General features: G+C 47.1%; 1 protein-coding gene across 4 annotated transcripts in view; it reads left to right on the top strand.

The window, feature by feature from the left end:
- The window catches only part of LOC101167013 (A disintegrin and metalloproteinase with thrombospondin motifs 3), a 112967-nt gene that overhangs the window by 72996 nt on the left and 26354 nt on the right, over nt 1-13617 (top strand). For all 4 annotated transcript variants that reach the window (XM_023958119.1, XM_023958118.1, XM_023958120.1 and 1 more), the window contains 6 exons: nt 2187-2319; nt 8469-8582; nt 9141-9286; nt 10000-10175; nt 11033-11166; nt 11248-11371. In XM_023958119.1, the coding sequence (XP_023813887.1) occupies nt 2187-2319; nt 8469-8582; nt 9141-9286; nt 10000-10175; nt 11033-11166; nt 11248-11371 (827 nt within the window). The remainder of the gene's footprint in view (nt 1-2186; nt 2320-8468; nt 8583-9140; nt 9287-9999; nt 10176-11032; nt 11167-11247; nt 11372-13617) is intronic.

Genomic DNA, 13617 nt, shown 5'->3' with positions numbered 1-13617 from the left:
CCTTTCTTCCTACAAGGACAAAGCGCTTTACAGTCACAGACCCATTCACCCAGTCACACACACATTCACTCACACATTCACACACTGATGGCGGCTCCGCTGCCAAACACAGGCGCCTGCCTACCACCAGAGGCAAGGTGGGGTTCAGTGTCTTGCCCAAGGACACTTCGACTCATGGGCGTGCAAGGCGGGAATCGAGCCTGCAATCTTATGATCATGGGTCGGCCGCCCTACCGCTGCACCACGGCCATAAAATCTGTCATTTGGAAAACACAGTTTTTATTTCCACGCCTCACATTTTCTGTCTTCGATTCCTTTTAGTGCATAAAAGTAAACTTTATTTTAAGTACCACTTATTTACTTTAAAATGGATCAGGTATTTCCAGCTTTTCACACATTCTTGTCACTTGAAGCTCCACACTGATGAAAATGCTGTTTCTAACATGTTCTTGTGACGTTTTTCTGATTATGGAGGACATTTATGAAGAACATTCAGCTTCACTTTTTATTTTTTTATTCAAATTGTTGTGAATCAGGAGCAGATGAAAAAATGCAGTTTAAAAAAGATTGTATTTGTGACGTAGAAAATGCGATGGGTGAAGCCACAAGCTCCGCCCTTTTCTGATCATCCACCTGCAGACCAACAGATCCATGAACGTCTTTGTTTTCCTGGTCTGAGCTGGAATCTGGATCAGAACTGGACGGATGGATGGATCTGATGTTGCTGCTGTTTTTGCTGCACCGCTAATGTTAGATTGGGGGTGTGAGGGGCTGTAAGCTAGCGGGTCAGAGTAAACAAAGGGATTATGGGAAGTGTGGGAGAGTTTACTCCTCCCAACTGTCCAGCCCAGAACTCAGGGGTGAATCCCTAATGAATTGCTGCTGCTCTGCAGAAACTATGTTCTAAAAATCCACACAGGTTTTTAGATTTTGGCTAAAAATGGCGTCATCGTCATTAAAAGACCAATAAGAACACTTTGAAGATGACCAGAATGGGACTTTATCTTCTTGATGCATAGAAGCTGGAAGCTTCCAGACAAGCATCAAACTCTGAACATGAAACTGGAAAACCAAACCCCCCCCCCCAGGAAACCTAAACCATGGATGCTGACAGATTTATGCATCATTTATTCAACAACTCTGCAGGGAAAACAGATGATCAGACACGTTTCATTTGAACAGAGCGCCCTGGTGCAGAAAGATTATAAAGAAAATGAAACATATATTAGATAAACACATTTTAGTTTTCATATTTTGTAAGGTCAGAGATGAATTGAACATGGGTGGATTTAGAAGCTTCTCATTGGTCAATGTGGCTGAAAATGGGATAAAAACATGGAGATTTGTCGTTTGTTACATTGAACATGAAGGAGCGGGTCTTTCAGCAGCAGATGACCATCGATCAGCGCGCCGCGTCTCTCAGTTTTCAGAAGTGTATTTATCACAGATCAAAATCAATACGAACATTTTGCTGCAGTCTGAGGCCTTCAGAGGATGGGAGGAGGTTTTATAGAGGCTGAAGCAGAAAATGATGAAGAGGAGGAGAGTTTCTAATGTTTTTGAACAAATCTGCCCAACATGCAATGAAATCAATCAATCAATCAAACTTTATTCATAAAGCACTTGTCATAGAAAAGTATAACATAAAGTGCTTAATGAGAGGGATCCAATCACAGATGAGTTTTATCCTCTGGGATGTTGGGAGATGTAGGCTCTGATTTAACTAAACAAATGAGCTCTGAAACATCGATTGTTTGTTCGTCCTCGATGATGGACGGTCTGCTGGACGACCGCTGAAGGCCGACCAACGGACACGAGGCAAGCTTCGGCCCCAGCAGGTCCAGGAACGGAGTCAGAGGAGAAGGGAAAAGTGACGCCTCAGAGGGCGGTCAGATGGCGGCGCCGGTCTCTGCAGAAGACGGTTCTGCTCCTCCATCACTGATGTCTGCCGTTCTGTGGAAGTGCAGCTCAGGACTGAACAGCCGTCAGGGTCGTCTGCTGTTCTCATGACGACCGGCAACTGTTCAGTCTGACAGGATCTGGACCCCCGCTCTGCAGCTGGTTCCAGGTTCTGATAGACCAATCCCACCTGATCCAGGTCACCAGCAGAGCAGGGAGAACCGGAACCGCGCCTCACTGCTGCGGAGGTGTTTGAGAAATGCTGAGTCATGCTTTGTTTTCTCCAGCACATACGACTGTCTGCTGGACGACCCTTTCAACCACGACTGGCCGCAGCTGCCTGAGCTTCCTGGCATCAACTACTCCATGGATGAGCAGTGCCGCTTCGATTTCGGTGTTGGCTACAAGATCTGCACGTCGGTGAGTACCGCCGGCAGCCCGAACCGCTCGCTGCTGCAGAACATTGACCAGAGCTTTGCCCTTTCAGTTAAACGTCTGAAAACAATCATCCAGCTCATTAAGAAGGAAGGTTTCCATGGTGACATGGACTTTCTGTCAGTGTTATTCAACTCTCAGTCCAAAATGGGTTTTTGGCCAAAATGTTCAAACTGTGTTTGCAAAAAGCAAAGCAGAACCGTCTGATCCACATGAAACACCTCATGATTGACAGCTGTCACTGCTTTAGAACTTTTCCAACATGCTTTCACCCAATGATATGCCACATTTTTAGAGCCCTGAACTCTGTTTCTAACCTCCTAACTCCTGGAGGTCCACTGATAAGAATCTTTCACGTTTCTTGTTCTTTCACCTCGCCGTTCAGGCCGTCGCTCCCCGACCCTGGAATGACCTCCCTCTGTCTCTACGCCAGATTGACTCATTCAAGTGTTTGAAAACTCAAGATGTTTTTATCTAGGAGGCCTTTTAGCTGACTTTTACTTGTGTTCAGGTTTGTTTGCTCGTTTCCTTCTATGCCTGAGCGTGTTTTCTCGGGTTTTTCCTGCTTCAGACTCGCTGTGCCGTTCTGTGTTCTTTCTCTGATTTTCTATTGTTTTAACATTGTGTAGCACCTTGTGAGTTGTCCTCTAAGAAAAGAACTATAATATATATACATTCATTTTTCAAATGGTCCTACATGTGGGTTTTTAATGAAACTTTTTGGGCTGGAAGATGAAGTGGACTGACGAGGAGATGAGCAACCGCAGCCGCCTGCTGTGAGATCTGGCAGCTCAGACGTTTGGATGGCAGCCTCCAGACAAACAGACACACTCCATCTTCAAAAGAAGCTTTATCCCTGTTGGGGTCGTGGGGTTGCTGGATCCTATCCCAGAGACTTTTGGGTGAGGTTCCATCTGGATCTTCTCAGGTCCCATTTTAGCGGCTCCACAGATAAAGAATGTTCTTGAAAATGGTCAAGCTTTAAGCTAGAGCCAGACAGAATGAAGCTGATGGAGGAACGCGTTTGTGAGAACAGTCAGAGCCTCTGCAGAGCAGCACCGGCTGGCAGGACGTCAGCGTTCTGCCTCCTGAAGGGCAGCTAAGCCGCGTGGAGAATCCAGCAGCCGGAGCACAAAGGCGATGCTGGACTTCTCGTTTGTCACACGGCTTCAGAGATGTAGACAAATGTGGACTCTGCTTGGTTTGAGCCTTTCATGAACGTCTCTGCTGCAGACTTTTGTCCAGATTGATCCTAAAACCGACCTTGACTCGTCTCTACGGGTCATCAGTGTTTGTATGGAGTCACTCAGGTGAAGCCAGAAGCTGCTAACCCTCCCTTTTTATTTTTAATATTATCCAACTAAATATGTTTCGTTTCAGGACAAAAGTGTGAAAATAGAAAATAATTAGAAACCGTGCTGTCTCCCTTCCTCTTCACCACTACACGGCTGACTTCCAGAACCTCTCTGAGCCGTGTCACCTTCAGAAGAACTCGGAAATCACAGCTGTAGTCGGGTTTTTGGAGAACGGACGGGAGGAGGAGTACAGGGGCCTTATGGAGTGTTTTGTCAGGTGGTGTGGGGAGAACTACCTGCAGCTGAACGTGGCCAAGACAAAGGAGATGGTGATGGACTTCAGTATGTCTGTATCAGTGGGCTGGTCGTTGAAATGGTCCTGGGCGTCCATCTGGACTATAAACTGGAGTGGTCCACAAACACTGAGGCTGTCAGGACGGACATGAGCAGACTTTACTTCCTGAGGAGACTCAGGTCCTTCGTGGTGAGCTCCATCTTCTCCATCTTGGTGTGCTGGCGTCAAAGCAAAGGACGCCAACAGACTGGAGAAACTCAGCAAAGGCAGGGTCTGTTATTGGTGTTAAGCTAGCCATTCTGGAGGAGGTGGTGGGGGACAGACTGCTGACTAAACTGGAGACAATGATGGACAACCCCCCCCATCCTCTCTTCAACGCGGTGGACAAACTGAGGAGCAGCTTTAGTGGCAGACTCCTAAGAAAACACACATATTCAACACAAAACCTTCTGTTTCATGATCCTCAGACATTCGTTTTTTTATAGGTCTGCTGGAAGATTAAGAGTAAAAATAAGCAGAAGAGAAAAGATGGAGGAAGCTCAGAGGATAGACAACAGAACTTGTCGAATGCAATAAAACAATAAAAACATTGAAATAAATAGAAACGGATCCGTTTCAGGTTGAAGAAAAGAAGGGATCCGGTGAAAGGGTTTTGGTTCTGAAACCACATGATCACGCCTCACAACCGTGGATTTCATTCATTCCGTGTAACGTCCATGTGGAGTTCAGTCCGGCTTGGCATGTTCATATGTCAGGCTTGGCATGTTCATATGTCAGGCTTGGCATGTTCATATGTCAGATTTAGCATGTTCATATGTCAGGCTTGGCATGTTCATATGTCAGGCTTGGCATGTTCATATGTCAGGCTTGGCATGTTCATATGTCAGGCTTGGCATGTTCATATGTCAGGCTTGGCATGTTCATATGTCAGATTTAGCATGTTCATATGTCAGGCTTGGCATGTTCATATGTCAGGCTTGGCATGTTCATATGTCAGGCTTGGCATGTTCATATGTCAGGCTTGGCATGTTCATATGTCAGGCTTGGCATGTTCATATGTCAGATTTAGCATGTTCATATGTCAGGCTTGGCATGTTCATATGTCAGGCTTGGCATGTTCATATGTCAGGCTTGGCATGTTCATATGTCAGGCTTGGCATGTTCATATGTCAGGCTTGGCATGTTCATATGTCAGGCTTGGCATGTTCATATGTCAGGCTTGGCATGTTCATATGTCAGGCTTGGCATGTTCATATGTCAGGCTTGGCATGTTCATATGTCAGATTTAGCATGTTCATATGTCAGGCTTGGCATGTTCATATGTCAGGCTTGGCATGTTCATATGTCAGGCTTGGCATGTTCATATGTCAGGCTTGGCATGTTCATATGTCAGGCTTGGCATGTTCATATGTCAGGCTTGGCATGCTTACATCCCCCAGCCCACCGCTGAATTATTTGTTTGCTGCCATGGATTCCAGAGGATTCAGGAAGAGCTGCATCGATTGTCCCCTCAGAGAAATGCTGCAGCTTCTGCTCACATTCTCCCCTGTGGGGCTCGTTGGCGTCTCGCTATGATAGGAAGCTAATTATCTGGTGAGCGACTGGAACTACGTCTCACTTACGGCGATGCACACGTTCAAGCCCCACCTTCTGTGGCGGTAATTGGAGAAAGCGTCTTCTTCTGCTCAGCTGGAGTTTCTGACTCAAGTCTCAGGTCATTTCCACGGCGTTTCACTGATCTAATATATACATAATATATGGTTTAGTAGATAATAAACTACAGCCATCGGCGCCACGAGAAGGAAAAACAGTGATTAAACGGGAGCCACTAATCGTCTGAACCCGACTCCAGCTGACCTGACTAAACAAAGAACAAGCACTTCAGATCCAGACCTGCAGGGATTTGGATGTTTCACTTCCTGCAGTTAAGGTCCGTTTCTACAGACGGAGCATAAAGACACATGAGAGTTCATGGTTTACAACCAAACAGCTCCACTGTCTTTGTGCATGTTCACTCTAAAAGCTCTGTCAGGGATGTTTATGTAGAAACACAAAGAGATCAAATAAAAAGTCATGCTGGGAGGAAAAACTGCAGCTGATTTAACGTTTCCTGGAAAACTCAGAGAAGAAGAAGCTGGAGGTCAGACGGAGATGAAACGGAGGCTTTAGGTGTCCTTCATGGGAGATCCGTGGTTGCTTTGGAGTAAAACTGTTTGATCCGGTTTGGATCGCTCTTTCCTCAGAGGTGTAGACGGTTCCGCCTCGTTCGTCCTTCGTCTCGTTGAGTCTCGGGTGCTTTGCTGAGCATCGCTGACTCAGCATCTCCTCCTGGCAGTGACCCGTCCTGCGGTACCATCGTCAGATATGATGATGCTGTTCTGGTGGTGAACTGGACCACCATCGTTCAGACAAGGCCTGTGGGCGGAGCCTATGCTGAGCATGCAGCTGGAGGACCTGCACAGGCTGGTGGCGGAACCAGAACCAGAAGCAGGTCTAAAGGCTCAGTAAAAAGGATGTCTGGTGTGGTTGAATGTGGAGCTCCAGTGAATGAAGAACAACCTCACGTTTCTTTTGGTGGTCCAAAAGGTTCAGAGCAGCAGGGAGAGCTAAAGCCGTAGTCACATGTCCCAGTCTGGGGGTTGATGCGTACCTGCGAGGTTTATGGGTCATCCGGGTCCATGGAGGGTCGTAGAGAGAAGTTTCTGCTTCTTAAGGAGAGCCCAGGTGTGTCTGCAGTTCCCGTCAGCTCAAGGGACGTCATGAAAGTGGAGCGTACCATTGTTGTGGGTGTGGGAAGTGCATCATGATGTATTTGTAAGCATAATGGACGTTCCACGCACTCATGGCGTACGGGTGATGCTGTGTTACGGCGTCCTAACGCCACGCTCTAGCCATCAGTAGGGTGTGAGTGCTGACTCCTTACAGAACGCACAAATGCTGCGCAAGAAGGGGCTCCAGCCTTAAGCCAGGGGGTGCGCCTGGTGATAGCTGGGGGGGTGAAGTTGTTACAATACTGGAAATATTCCCCAATCTGAACAGAATATTTATTGTTTGATGGTATTTTGTTGGAATTCCCTAAACTTCTAACTAAAGAGGCTCCAACGTAGATCCTTGGGGTGCGCCTGTGTGATGAAGTTCCAGTCTTCTATCCCTTATTGCTGTAGCTTATCAATATTTGAATGTAGATCAAAAATCAACAATTATTTCCTCTGTAGGACTCTGGAGATGAAATGATCTGTGCTTCCTGTGGACTGTAAAAAGGTTTAGCTGCTGGAGGATGAAACTGATGACATTTTTAGAAGACTTTGCCGGGAATGCCCCAAGTTTTAATCCCTTTCTTTGTAGAAGCTTTCAAACATATGTTTATGATGCTTGGATTCTTTTTGTGTTGGAGTTCAGTGACTTTATGGATCTAGCCCAATCCCAGCCTGCAGACAGACTCACAGTTTAATGAAGGAGCTGCTACCGGGTTCCTTTCCAGTCAGAACTTCTCCTTCTGGACCATTTTAGCAGATTTTTCGGATCATTTGAGCTGAAAGCAGCTGCTTTGTCTGCTGGAGCCTCACTCAAATGGTTTGGATGGAAACCTCCTTCTCTCTCCACCCAGAAGGTGGAGCGACTACAAACCGGCCCAATAATCTGCAGGAATTACTGGGAGAAATTCAGATGTCGTGATGCAAATCTGAGAAATGACATTTTGTATTGAAATGAAAAAGAGTGCAACATAGAAAGAAACTCCCAGTATTTGCAGAAACGTCATCTTTTGGTGAATAAACACCTAAATAACGGAAATGGAAAGAATAGCTGCTAAATATGTTTTTTTTGTTTTTCTGAAACGTTAATAAATTTCAAAACATTTAACATGAGTTTATGACCTGCAGTGAAATCTTAGCTTTAGCAGATTTGTCAGTGGTATAGCGAACATCTTTTGGTTTTTCCTGGACTTTGAGGATTGTTGGTTGTTTGACTTTGTTGTTCAGATGTTTCTCAGCTCCGTCTGAAGCGGCGCTCCTCAGCGAGGTCGTCTCCACAGAGACCGCCTCAGGTCTGCCGTCGCTTTTCTGGCATTGCTACAGCAACCGGGAACATGGACAGAAACAGGACTGCCGTGTCCGTTTGTCCGAGGTTCAGGTTCTGTGCAGAAAACAAATGTCACTCAGCACCGCAGGTCAGCTTTGGGCGTCCTCTCATTTATCTTCTGTAAAGTGGGCCAACGTTTTCCCTGAAGAGAAGAACACTTGGAGTGAGAAGAGTGAAGTTGCGGCAGTTTCTCTCCACTCGGGCCCAACGGCACTGCGGCAGTGTGTTCAGAACAAGCAGCAGATCAGTGTTTTTAATGTTTCCCATAAGGCATCATGGGAAACCACATGAACCGCTGTGAAACCCACGAGAGTGACATGTACGTCACTATTTCATCAGCAATAAAAGCTCATAGCGAGCGTTGGATTGATCCTATTTCATATTTTGATTGGCCACGCCCACATTTTCCCCAATAAACATGAAGTGACATGGATTTGCTTTCTCTCTTCTGTGTCTGGTTTCAGTTTCGAACCTTTGACCCGTGCAAACAGCTGTGGTGCAGTCACCCGGACAACCCGTACTTCTGCAAAACCAAGAAGGGGCCGCCGCTGGACGGGACCGAGTGCGCTCCGGGAAAAGTACGTTCCTCACCGTCGCTGGAAGAACACCAGCCGCTCTCATCCACACTTTGAGAAGATTAGGTAGTTAAAGAAGAAGCGGGTCGAACCTTTTCTGTCAGCCCCAGAAAGACGCCCGCTGGGCGTTTCCGCCCGCATGAACGCGTCTTCTGTGGCAGGAAAACCCACAACTACAGTCTGTTGGTGACGATTAGTGTTGATACAGCAGATGGAGTAACAGGAAATAGAGAACTGTTGGGTTTTTAAATAAATGATTAGTAAATTCATATTTCACGGTTTAAAAACCATAAAAATGATGTTTGATGGTTTGGAAGCGGCTGAAATTGTCTGGGAATTTCATAATAAAAGTAGAAACAAACTTTACTGTTTGAGCATCCTAAGATGTTTTTATTAGTAATTATATTTTTGTCACAAAGGAAAAGCAAAAGCGGACAGAGACGATAAATCCAGGATGTTAGAAATCAGCAGATCCTTTTCCCAGCAGCTGCTTCGCTCTACCATCATCCTCCAAACCTCTCACGCTTGTGTTTCCCCCCCCCCTGTCATCGTCGGGTGAAGTGGTGCTACAAAGGTCACTGCATGTGGAAAAACCCAAATCAGGTCAAGCAGGACGGCGCCTGGGGCTCCTGGAGCAAACACGGCTCCTGTTCGCGCTCCTGTGGGACCGGAGTTCGTTTCCGGACGCGGCAGTGCAGCAGCCCTGCGTAAGTACCCACGCCCTGCTCAAGGGCAGCACAGATGCCCCATGCGGGGCAAACCCAGCCGCATGGACCCCCCCCTCAGGGCTTTTTAACAGTCTCACTGGCTGCTTCACAGAGTTTCTCAGGAAACCTGCCGATTAAACCGATTTGTGATGCATTTAAAGCAGAAGATGGATTCAGGCAGATCTGACTGACTAAATAATCCATCTTTGTTCAGATGATTTCTTTTGTGATTCTGTTTTAGAAAACTTTCATCCTGAAGCATTTGGGGTTTCCAGCAGAACGTGATAAAAGCAGCACTGTCTCAGTTCTGCTTCCTGAAAGGGAGGGATAATGGAGTCATGAGCAGGAAGAGGACTGAACGGGTCAAAGGGGGGAGTTATCGGGACAGGGAATGTGTCATGGAGAAATGGTTGGTCAGAATGGTTTGGGAAAAATATCAGCAGACTGATGGATGGATGGATGGATGAATGAATGGATGGATGGATGGATGGATGGATGAACAGAAAGATACATGAATGGATTAAAATAAATACAGAGGCTGGTAATACAATAATGGATGGATATGGATGGATATGGATGGATGGATGGGTTGAAGTCAGATTAAGGTTAATTTTTTCAAAGTGTGCCTTGAGTCCCAATGAAGGCTGTGGTGCAGCGTCCGGCTTTGTCTTTTGTCTGATAGTGTGATCGCTCTCGCCGTTTTCTTCCCGCAGTCCGTCCAACGGCGGCCAGGACTGCCCGGGCGTGAACTACGAGTATCAGCTGTGCAGCACCAACGACTGTCCCAAACACTTTGAGGATTTCCGCGCCCAGCAGTGCCAACACCGCAACCCCCACTTTGAGTTCCAGGGCGCCCGGCATCACTGGCTGCCCTACGAGCACCCTGACGGTGAGCCCATGACGGTGATGATGATGATGATGAAGATCACTGAACTGAGGAACAGGGTGTAAAGCAGCAGAGGGGCAGTGGTTCCTCAAACTCCCCCCTGAAGCCCTAACAGCCCCTCGTCCTTTTCAGCTGTAACATTCTGCAGGCAGTAAAATGAATCGTTGATTCACTGAAGCAAAACCAGATTTCAGAATGAAGCACAAAGGAAAACAGACAGAAGAGTTTCCAGCTTTTATCTGCAGGAGGATCAAAGGAAACGCAGCAGGTTGTTGGGATTTTCTCCCAGTTAGATGCTCCAGAATTTGAAAATGACATTTCATTTCTACGCTTCATTTTTTCATGAAAGAAGTGAATCTGAGTCATCAGTTCCCATGCTGTTACTGTGGTGTTACCATGGAAACCTAGCGGAAGCGACTGTCACCTTTGATGCGAGGCTCCTAACCAATGGAGATGCTCTCCTGACAGTTGTGGGCGTGTCCAGGTGAAGCTCCAGGTCCTAAATTTACCTGAAGCTCAGAAGCTCAGAGGGCGACGGCCGCTCTGTTCCAAATCACATACTGACTTCAGTGGAAGGTCCACGGTTTTTCTTAAACTTTTGAGGCTCAAAGCAGGTCAGGCCCTTTGTGTCTGAGGATGGGGAGCAAACATCCCATAATATAATGGAATCCAGTTGTAAGTGCGTGTCCGCCCTGAGACTGGGATGTAGTGGGTTCGAATCCCATTGGGCTGGATTGGGGGAGGAGTCAGAGGAAAAGGTTCAGACCCCCAGCTGTGTAACCAGGCTGGGACTCTACCTAGGACAACGTCAGAGGACTGTCCCGGTCTCTTCAGGTCTTTGTCCCGGTTTGTCTCTGCAGCCACCAAAAGGTGCCACCTGTACTGTCAGTCAAAGGAGACGGGAGACGTGGCGTACATGAAGCAGCTGGTGCATGATGGGACGCGATGCTCCTACAAGGACGCCTACAGCATCTGCGTACGGGGTGAATGTGTGGTGAGGACACGCTCCTGCAGGTCAGGACGGTTTGACTCCTCCCCCTTCCTCTCAGTGTCTTTTTTCTGTTTCGTCTGTCAGAAAGTCGGCTGCGACAGAGAAATCGGTTCCATCAAGGTTGAAGATAAATGTGGAGTTTGTGGAGGAGACAACTCCCACTGTCGAACCGTGAAAGGAACCTTCACCCGGACGCCAAAGAAAGCCGGTAGGAGCCGTTTACAGATCAGAGCTGCGGCGCATTCGTGCGTCATTTCATGCATTTTTTCAGGATCCAAAGGTCTTTGAGAGCCGCCTAAACATCTCTAGTCTGTTGAAGCAAATCCAAAAAGTCTTTTTCTGTTTTCATGTTCTGGACAAACTGTGAGGAGTTTGTGATCCACGAGTTCGGATGATTGACAGAAAAGTTCAGCAGGTTTAGTTTAGAGGAAACTCGTTTTATCATTGAAGAAGTTTCAACGCAGACGGACGCTGGAACCTCCCTGTTAGCGGCTAAAGTCCAGTCGGGACGGGGGCTGGAGGTTGGGACCAAATGCTGGACGCCTGCAAACTGGACTGGAGTTCAAACACTTCTGCTGTTAGAACTCATTCAGCAGACGTGACTTGAATTAAGCTGAAAGTATCAGGCTTGACCCGGTTTACCTAAAAAAACACAGAAAAACAGACTCTGTGGTTTTTTTTTTTCCGCCTGGGGAGAAGATTAAGACCAAGAAAATGAAGAGTTTGAAGATGAACAATGTTCACTTTAACCTTCAGCACGCTGGACCAAAGCAATGTCTCCACCAAGGATTAGACACAAAGTGGCCCCCAGGGACATAAACTTCCCCTCTTTGTTCAGCTCAGTGGCCTCGTGGTAGAGTGTCCTCCCTGTGACTGGAAGGTCATGAGTTCAAATCCAGGCCGAGTCCAGACCCAGTGCCTCCCTCCATCCATCCATCCATAGATCCCTCCCACTCAGCATGAAGGGGTTGTATTGGGGGGTTAAACCACCAAATGGTCTCTGTGTCTGCAGCTCCCCCCCCCCCCTCCCAGGGGAGGGGTCAAATGCAGAGAATGGATTTAACACACCCAGATAATGGGACTTTAACTCCGCCCCTTAGGACGCCCCCCTGTGTGGCTCAGCTGTCAGTGGCTTTGGCCCCGCCTCTGATTGCAGACTCTGGTTCTGACTGGTGGATCAGATGTTTACTGTGAGCTGCAGTGACATCACGGGGTCATAAACGTCACCAGAGCTCTGCGGGGTCAAACTGCTCATCTGTCTGACCGCTACGCCATGTTTTTGCAGCGGCAGCTTCTGACATTTAGGGGCATAAAGTCAATACTTCCTCTGATTGGCCGGTTCTGAGTCTGTCTTTTTCCCAAACAGACTTTTTTTTAGTGTTTTTTGGTTGTGGATGGTGGATCATGTGATCCACCAACAGGCTGAGCAGATCCTGGTGGATCTTTAGGCCTGCGCAGACGCAGACCTGTTCTTGATGCTCAGAAGGAACTTTTGAACAAATAGCCCTGAATAAATCTGGTAGAAAAATGAGCACTGCAGATTGATTTGAGTAATTTACTGAAAACATTCATAAACATCTCATCCTGTCCTAATGGGCGGGGCTGGGGGTTAAGCATGAAAGTAACTTATTACTTTTCATGGTAACAAAGTACGGAAGAGGCGTGATGTGAAAGCTCACCTGGACCTCGGGTTGGGAGCAGAACTTTGACTTGGGCTGAGGCTGGAATTTGATCCTTCTGCCTTTGAGACCTAACGTTGTGATGAGAAAGTGGCCAAGAAGGATTGTGAGCTTCATCATGGATGTGATGAAGACTCCTCTATTCCATCTCATGAATACAGTAGAGTATTAAAACCCCGACAACACAACTGCAAAGCCATTAAAGTCCTAATTATATGGAAATGGGATTCCCATAATCAGCCGCCTTTGAAGCTGCACAGATAAAAACAGATTAGCAGCGTTTAAATCCACAAAGGTGGGTTTTCTAAATCATTTAGGCTTCATTTGAATCTCAGCGGCGATGAAGTCTCCTGATTACACGCCTGTTCGGTAACAGAACACCCCCCCCAAACTCTTTCATTGTGGGTTTTTATCTTTTGTTTGGACCCGTTAAACCCAAATCCCTGCCTGAAGAACCAACTTGGTTCTACCGGTTCCTGCAGTAGTTCCTCCAGTGAAACTGAGTGTTGTGATTGGAGGAAGAGACAGCGAATCAGGAGTTTTCCAGTGCTTCAACGGCAGTGATGGGGGGGGGGGGGGTCCTGTGATTGGGAAAGAGAAACGTTGATATTATTTAAAGAAAGGTTTCCAGCCTGTCGAGCCTCTAGTTCCCGTCTCAGACGAAGATCCGGTTCGGTTCTGCTGAGCGTCCTCACAGCCGGATCCTGTTCAGTTCATTCAGCTTCAGTGATCAGGGAGAAATGATGAAGTTCCTCTTTTCATGTTGCTGACTTCT

This window comes from Oryzias latipes, chromosome 9, assembly GCF_002234675.1.
Source record: "Oryzias latipes chromosome 9, ASM223467v1".
In the NCBI taxonomy this organism is placed as follows: domain Eukaryota; kingdom Metazoa; phylum Chordata; class Actinopteri; order Beloniformes; family Adrianichthyidae; genus Oryzias; species Oryzias latipes.
Note: the sequence above shows the minus strand (reverse complement) of the source record. Positions and strands in the feature narration are given on the sequence as shown.